The 8,748-nt window shown below is 39.5% G+C and overlaps 1 protein-coding gene across 7 annotated transcripts in view; it reads left to right on the top strand.

Annotated features, from left to right (window-relative positions):
- Positions 1-8,748, top strand: part of PTPN1 (protein tyrosine phosphatase, non-receptor type 1) — a 75,902-nt gene that overhangs the window by 44,552 nt on the left and 22,602 nt on the right. For 5 of the 7 annotated variants that reach the window (XR_001513012.1, XM_015560716.1, XM_015560715.1 and 2 more), the window contains one exon: positions 6,686-6,776. Coding sequence is in view for 4 of the 7 variants with exons in the window: in XM_015560716.1 (XP_015416202.1) it covers positions 6,686-6,776 (91 nt within the window). In the remaining 3 variants the exon portion in view is untranslated. The remainder of the gene's footprint in view (positions 1-6,685; positions 6,777-8,748) is intronic. The other 2 variants (XM_015560714.1, XM_015560717.1) reach the window with 1 other exon arrangement.

Genomic DNA, 8,748 nt, shown 5'->3' with positions numbered 1-8,748 from the left:
GCCCCCCCCCCCCCCCCGCTTCCCCATTTCTATATATATCTTTCTATTCAGTGGTGACTACTGCTAGAGTTCCAGGAAACATACACCCTGTGTGAGCACTTACTGCATTTTAAATTATTGCCTTTATTGTATTTCTGCACTTTCCTTCTATCTGAGAGCCAGTAGCTCCCATAAAGTACTAGGTAACAACTCAAACAATCAAATTAGGCAACCATTTGTAAAATGGGGGTGGGGGGATCATAGAAGATGTTAGTTAAGGGACTTTGTAGTTCACCACAGGCCTAATGAATAAAAGATTTCACTGGAGTTTTTTCTTCCTTGAGCCTTAAAACATATCACTGTCAGAACTATTACAAAATAACTCTTTCTTTGAATCCATGTTGTAGTATTTTGGTGCTGTCTTATCAGGAGGTTATTGGCCCAATTGCAAAGCAAAATGATAGTTGTTATTATTCCAATAACTTCCATTTTGTAACAAGTAATTGTAACAAGAAAATAGGATTGGACCAGACATTTTCTTAAATATTTTCCCTTTCAGGAACATTTCTTTTTCATAAAATGAAGCATATTGGTATAGAATTAAGGACTTGAAGTTGTGGGAGGCTAGTGGGCATGGCTCAGTGGTTGAGCATCGACCTATGAACTAGGTCACAGTGATGGCGAACCTTTTGAGCTCGGCTTGTCACCGTGTCAGCATTTTGAAAAACCCTAACTTAATTCTGGTGCCGTGTCACATATAGAAATTTTTTTGATATCTACAACCATAGTAAAACAAAGACATATTTTTGATATTTATTTTATATATTTAAATGCCATTTAACAAAGAAAGATCAACCAAAAAAATGAGTTCGCATCTCACCTCTGACACGGGTGTCATAGGTTCGCCATCACTGAACTAGGAGGTCACAGTTTGATTCTGGTCAGGGCTTATGCCCGGGTTGTGGGCCCTAGCCCCAGTGTGAGGCATGCAGGAGGCAGCCAATCAATGATTCTCTCTCATCAATGATGTTTCTATCTCTCCCTCTCCCTCTCTGAAATCATTAAAAACATTTTTTTAAAAAATTAATTCAGTCAGCAAAATTATGTTGACTACCTATTCTAGCCGTGGGCATGAGGTAGGAGGGGATTGAGAGGTGAGAATCTCGATCCTTATCAGATTCTGATTGCTAAGCGATGAGGTATGCTCTCCCTACTTCATTACTGTCATAGTTGTGAAATGAATAATGTGTTTTACCACGGAATCAATAAGAGACAATCACTTAGTTGTGAGACTCAAGAGAAAAGGGTGTTAAAACCAAAATTGCTATGTTTAACTTAATGAAGTGCTTACTAACATGAAAATATTCCTACAAGGCTGTACTGGCTTTTATGCCTACGTGTTTTCAAGAAAAATAAAAATTTCAAATCAGAAAATGACAGCTTTTCATCTGTTTGACTTTTTGCCCAATTGGATTTGAGAGGTATTTGAATAATGGATAATGAGCTTTACTGAACAAATACAGAAATTAATTCACTCTGGGCATAAATTCATTTTGTTACCAGAGCTTTATTATAAGTATGTTATCCCCCTTGTATTCATTGGGAAATCATGTGTTACCTTGTTAAATTAATGCCATTCCACCCCTGAAGTGCTGAGGTACATTTGAATGATTCTTGAATTGTTCTGTGTTTTTGTTTAGGGGAGACTTCTGGGAAACTGTTTCATGGCAAGTTTATTATGTCCTTTTTGGCTTGGCTCCTAAATTTACCCAGTGTTCACCTTTTCATCATCAGCTTTTAAGGCCTTTGTTTTATTTTATTTTGTAGAAATTTTACATATTTGGTGGACTATTTATTTTTGACCAGCATAATAAAAGATCTAATGGGGATATTTTATGCTTGTGATAAAGTCAGCTTATACTTGTTTATTAGTGAGCAATCTTCTTTTTCTATAGCTATGGGAAAGGTAGCCTACCTTTGATAGTTTTAGAGTATAGAAATCTTGTTTTGCTGCAATTCTGTATAAAATTTTATGGCACAGTAGTTTACTAACTTTCTTCTAAACCACTGTTGTTAATTACCTTTAATTTTAAAGATACTTTTTCACTCCTCAATTTTAAGACTATTCTCCTGGCATTTTATTTTACTAAATGAAATATAAGTACCTGTATTTAGAGCCAGCATATATTTCCCATAGGCCATTCTAAAGTAGAGAAACACTTAAATGGATATATTTCATTATTTGTAAATTATACCTCAGAGTTTACTAGAAAAACTTACTGAACTACACACTTCATATGTGTGTATTTTACTCTATGAGTATACCTTAATTTTAAAATCTGTTTTTAGCCCATCTGGTGTGGCTCAATGGTTGAGCGTCGACCCATGAACCAGGAGGTCATGATTTAATTCCCAGTCAGGACACATGCTCTGGTTGCGGGCTCAATCCCCAGTGTGGGACGTGCAGCAGGCAGCCAATAAATGTGTCTCTCCCATCCATGTTTCTATCTCCCTCTCCCTTCTTCTCTTTAAACACACACACACAATATTGTGTGAATACCTCTTATTTTCCCTTTATTAAATGACATAGCCAGGTTTTTACTTCCCCTCTCTCTCACCAAAAAAGTGCATATTAATGATCCTTTGGCTGAATCAGTTACACACTGCTATGGATATTTTGACCCTGATTTACTTAGAGTATTCGGTGGTTTGTCCATATTAAGTATTTCTTCCATCTTTATCCGTTCACACCAGTTGGGCTGACCTCTGATGGTTTCACCTCACAAGGTACAATTTGTACCTGTTGCTAAATGCTTCAGACTTTGATTTTCATTACTTCAAGTTATTTTTTTCTGTGCTCTCTAGCATTTTCCTGAAAGCTTAATCATTCATAAAAGATGTGATGTGTGTGTTACTCTAGATTCATTTGTTTAATTATAAACCTACCTGAGTTTATAATCTGTCATTGTGCTTTTAAATTATTGGCTTATCCTCTACTATGAGTCAAATATTCCTCCCTGCCATTTTGCAGTTTTTAAATAAGTAGAATAGCAGGATGTGGGCATTCTTTTTTCTTTCTTTTTTTTTAAATACAAGTTAAAAATGCACCTGGCTTAAGAAGTTAAATAGTACCATAATAGGTTTGTGATAAAATCCAGTTATTGGCTTGCCTACACCTCAAGCCATTACCCCAGTCTTTTCTCCCCAAAATTACTATTTTCAACTCTTGAGCTACTGATTCTAGCTTGTATACATTGTATATATTCAAATTTCTAAGGAACATGTTTATCTTTTGATTCATTAATTTAGACCTTTATTAAACTAAATTTCATTTTCTTAAACACCTCCTGCTTTTCCTCTCCTTTGTTTCCTCTTGCCATCTTCCCAATATGATATATTTTTTTGGTAAAAAAGCAATATTATTTACATTATTTCTCCCTAGTAGTCACAGGTAGTGTTGTACTGTGCTGTTTACATTTTTAAAAAATTTCCTGTAGTTAATAATTGCCTGTTATTTTCATTTGCATAGTTTTCTTTCTACCTATTGCTAATTCTTCTCATACCTTCTAGTAGCCTTTCAAACAATTTTCTCAAGGTCACTTAGTGCTGTCCAGTAGAAATACAATACAGCCCTCATATATAATTTTACCTTTTTAAGTAGCCAGAGTGAAAAAGTTTAAAAGAAGCAGATGAAATTAATAATATGGTTGACTTAACCCAATATGTTCAACACGTTATTTCAACAAATAATATTTAAAATACTTAAGACATTTTACTTTCTTTTTTTTAGTACTAAGTCATCAATATCCAATGTGTATTTTACACTTTACGGAACCTCTTTTTTCAGACTGGTCACATCTCAAGTGTTCTCAGTAGCCATGTGTGACTTGTGGCTGCTGTATTGGACAGAATAATTTCAGGTGATTGCCTGGTTTCAGTTTTTTTTTCTTGCAGATATCCCTACTGCAGACCTCCACTCTTTTTCTCTCTGGGTTGGTTGGACTCTAGGTATGTCACACAGAGCTATCATCTTGAAGCTTTCTTTACTTTTCTTCTCATTAGATTTCCTCTCCCTAGATTTCAGGTCTTATCCTCACTTCTCTCTGGTCCTTTTGGTCACAGTTGCTACACGGACAAAGGCATATTGTTGATACATCTATCTCTTGAGTCCTTCTGCTTTATTCTGGCCTGTGTACTTCCTAGGTCTGTCCATGGTTGTCATCCTGGGCGCTACTTCTTTCACAGTTTGGGGGGAATTTGCCTTTGCTTTTGTGTCAGATTTTTTTTCTTGTAGATCTTGTATCTTCCTTTTTGGTTTATTCTCCGCTCAAGTAGAAGACATGCTCCATTGGATTGCTGAGAAAGGGGAGCATGGTTAGTAAAGTTTTTGAGACCTTGCATATCTGGAAATGTTATTATTGTCCCTCTCACTTGATGATTGTTGGGCTGGGCATAGAATTCTAGGTTGGAAATCATTTATCTTCAGAATTTTGAAGGCATTGCTCCATTGCTGTCTAGCTTTCAGTGTTCTTCTTGCAAAGTCAGAAGCCATCCTGATCACCTTATTTTTTGAAAATTATCTATTTTTTTCTTCCTGGAAACTTATAGAATATTCTCTTTGTCAGCAGGATTCTGGAATTGCAAATTCATGTGCCTTAGTATGGATCTGTTTATATTATTATGATGAGCACTTAATGAGTCTAGAAGATTTTCTTGAACAATATTTTGATGTTTTCTTTCCTTGTATATTTTTAAAGCTTTCTTTTCTCTGTGGTTTATTAAAACAGGGTGTTTTTTTTCCTGGTATTTTTTTTCCCTTGTAAATCTTTTTTCTACTAGAGGCTTTGCTCTTACATCTTGTAACCAGTGGTTGTCTGCACATGATGAAGAGTAGGAGCTTACAAGGCAGATCAAGAGCTCTGAGCAGGTGGAAAGGCTTGTTAGGGCTGAACTGGCCACGAGCCTCTAGGGCAGCGGTTCTGAACCTGTGGGTCGCGACCCCTTTGGGGGTTGAACAACCCTTTCACAGGGGCCACCTAAGACCATCGGAAAACATATATAATTACATATTTTTTTGTGATTAGTCACTATGCTTTAATTATGTTCAATTTGTAACAATGAAATTGGGGTCACCACAACATGAGGAACTGTATTAAAGGGTCGCAGCATTAGGAAGGTTGAGAACCACTGCTCTAGGGGATTGTCAGTTGCACACCCTGGTATCTTTTGGTCTTTCCTCTTGTCTGCTTGGATCATCTAGAAAGCACTCTGCCTCCTGATTTAAGTTTTTCAGAAAATCTCCAGATGTCTGCAGGTGCCTGAGGCAGCAGGCGCAGGGAATAGTAGGGGCGGTGGAGATCCTGCTCCACTCCTGACAGATTTCATCCTGCAGTGAATCCCATCTGCCTTTCTACTGGCTGAGTCTTTGGAGGATTCTGTGGTGTAAATTGAGATGGTTCTCTGCTTTTCCCACTGTGGGCTTGCAAGTCCTGCCAGCTACTGATTTCCAGCTTCCAGAATTCTGTGGCTGTTGTCTTCTCTCCTTTTCTTCCCTTGTGGATTTGTCTTTTTTTTTTTAAATTGGAGCAAAATATACATAAAAAATTTATCACTGTAATCATTTTTAGGTATACAGTTTAGTGGCATTAAGTGCATTCACATTGTTGTGTGGGTTTGTCTTTTAATAATAAAATACAAATTAAAAAGCAAAGATTTTTAGTGTGATTGTGGTGGTGTCTTAGGGGGGCAAAATTAGATGTGTGTAATCAGTCTAGTAGGAGGCATAATGCAGATTTTCTGTTAACTCAGGCACTTCCTCTTTCTGACAGTTGAGTATAATGGAATCTGTTTACCATCTCCTAGGAAAGTAGTCGGATAATTTATTGGCATAAAGTACATTTTATCTGCTCTTAACAACTGTAACTTTATAAAAGGTTACAGGTGGACTCCCAGGCTTTATGTTCAAGGCTGTCCAAGGTCTGGCCTACCCACCTGTATGCTCCAGCCGTCTGTCATTCTTTCCCACCAGCCTACTGACTGTCCCTTCAGCCCTGGTGTCTTTGCTGTGCTGGGTGTTCTCTGCTTTTCCCACTGTGGGCTTGCAAGTCCTGCCAGCTACTGATTTCCAGCTTCCAGAATTCTGTGGCTGTTGTCTTCTCTCCTTTTCTTCCCTTTTTTTTTTTTAGCTTAAAACAACACACATTTATTCTTACAGTTCGGTGGTCAGAATTCTAAAATAGTCTGACTGGGTGAGTCAAGGTGTCGGCAGGGCTGGTTCCTTCCGAGGGGAATCCATTTCCTTGCCTTTTCTAGCTCTGGAGGCCGCCGGCATCCCTTGGCTTGTGACCCCTTCCTGGCATGAACAGCTTCTTGCTCCATCACCATACCCCCTGAGTGGAAACACACAGACATGCACACACGCACCTTCCTTCTCCCTGCCCTCTTCTGCATGTGTCCAGCTCCCAACCCCACACTGCTCGAACCCCAGCCACAGGGTTGTTCCTCTTCCTTTTTTCTCTCATGACCTTATACATGCCTCTGAATTATCACCTTGAGTTTCCCACACTGCCTGCTTGGCTCCCTTTGATGTCTGTTTGTGCACTGGGTCTTCCTCAGTGCTTGGCACATAGCCCATGCTCAGTTAAATGTCTGCATGAATGCCTGATGCCAGAATTTCAAAAGAGAACTCTTTCTCCTTTTTTCATAGGATATCCGCCACGAAGCCAGCGACTTCCCATGTAGAGTGGCCAAGCTTCCCAAAAACAAAAACCGAAACAGGTACAGAGATGTCAGTCCCTGTAAGTATTCACATCGCCATTCCCGCTCTTACTGCTTCCATTGCCTGGGGCTCTTCTTCAACTGCAGGGCCTCTCAGTAAGACTCCTTTAGCCTGGGCGTTTGGTAATAAATCAGTAGCCATAGAGGTTTATGACTTGGTTGTTTCCTATAACAAAGGCATTAGAGACTTATAGTAATGGTTCATTTTTCCACCATCATAGAAGGGATAAGGTTTCATTTTTCTGGAAAGTTCAGCTAAATTCAGAGCACTATTTTAGCTTTGACTGTTTTTCTGATGAATCATTTTCCTACCAGCTGAAGCAGAGTAGAGCAGGAGAAATATATCCTTTTCTGGATGACTCAGCAACAGTATTACTATTAGACCCCAAGCATTGTATTGAACTGTGATGATGCCCTATGCAGGCATTCAGAGGTGGGAGCTGCGCACTCCCTCTACTAAAGGCACAAGTCAGCTCTGCTTGTCGAGTCCCACCCCTCTCTGCCACCATTCTATTTCCAGCTGTTTTCTGCCGTTAGCCCTCAGTGTGCCTGCTGGCCTCTGGCAGCCTCTTCTGCCTTCTGAGTACTTGGCTCTCAGTCTACTGATATCTTGAAAGTAAATAAGTCAGTGTGTTAGAATTTGTATAAAGCAAGACACACTGGAACTTTGCCATCTCCCCTAGGCCACAGAAGCCTTTTTGCCTCACCTTCATGGTTTTTAGATATTGTCAATAGGTGAGTTGTAACTGCCGGCATCTATGGCAGTATTCTCTGCCAGGGTAGAAGATTCTGTAGGTCATCCCTTAAGCATACTGCCCCTGTCAGCAGTGCTCCCTGCCCTGAATTGAACAGGGACCAGGCTCCTGGGAGGGGAGTTAAAATGGACCTACATTGGTACAGAGCTGTCTGTCTCTGATTGCTGCCACAGTTCCCTGACTAGGTTTCTATCTCAGCCTGCCACTTCTAGCTGTGTGGCTCTGGGCACAATGTTCTCTTCTCTGACCCTCAGTAAAACAGTAGTCATACTGAAGATGAAATAAAGTAGCATCAGCCACTTGGCCTAGTGTCTCACTCAGAAATGGTGGCAGTGGCTGAGATCGTCATTAACTGAATGAAGGCAAATGCCAACAGTATCTAAAGTGTAATTCTAGGGCATCAGGTGACACATGATTGTGCCCCAACACCTGACACTCTTGAGGTAGCTTGTCTAGGCTGTGACACATCAGAGATTATATATATTTTTTAAACTTCCCTGAGTGATTCTGCTGTGAGGTCCTGGCCAGCTGCCTGGACCTTTAAGGAACAGTTAGTGTTTGCATCTTTTAACATTGCCAGGAGATCCCCTTTGTCTCTAGCTTTTGCTGTACTTTCTCTGAGTTAGTCAATAATGTGTTCAATATTTCTTTTCTCCATCTTTGATCAGTGCTCAACTAAACGGTTTTATGAACCAGTTTTACAGAGAAAGAAAGCCTTTAAAATATTCTTCTAGGGAAACATTCCGAAATGTTTTTATCCCCAATCTCACTTCTCATATTGTTATTTTCTCCCCTACATCCACTCTCCAGTAGAAAAACTAATTTGCTTTTAAGGTTATGGAGGAAATGAGAGCATGATTTGAGGTAGAAGGGGATCTTGTTATCTTCCATTCCAGTGAACAACCGAATGCTCACAGGAGTTGTTTGCCCAAGGTCCCCCAGCGCTGTTTGAACCCGCTCACATAACTCACCAGTGCCAGTCACATAATTTTTCTTCATGACCCACTTACATGTTATCAATCAAGCTATTTCAGTTTGTATTAACCTTCCACAATGAGAAAAAGTGTTCCAAATTGCTAATTTTCAAAATCATCTCTTTGGAATCTTTTAGAACAAAAAGCCCCAAACCATTTATCCTCACTAACTTCTTCCCCATTGAGCTGGGGAGAAGATGCTATTTATGGGTGATCACCTGAGTTCATTATCCCTTATGTCAGCCGTTCTCAACCTGTGGGTC

The sequence above is a fragment of the Myotis davidii genome, unplaced genomic scaffold (genome assembly GCF_000327345.1).
Source record: "Myotis davidii unplaced genomic scaffold, ASM32734v1 scaffold935, whole genome shotgun sequence".
Classification (NCBI taxonomy): Eukaryota; Metazoa; Chordata; class Mammalia; order Chiroptera; family Vespertilionidae; genus Myotis; species Myotis davidii.
This window is presented reverse-complemented; position numbering and strand designations above follow the sequence as displayed.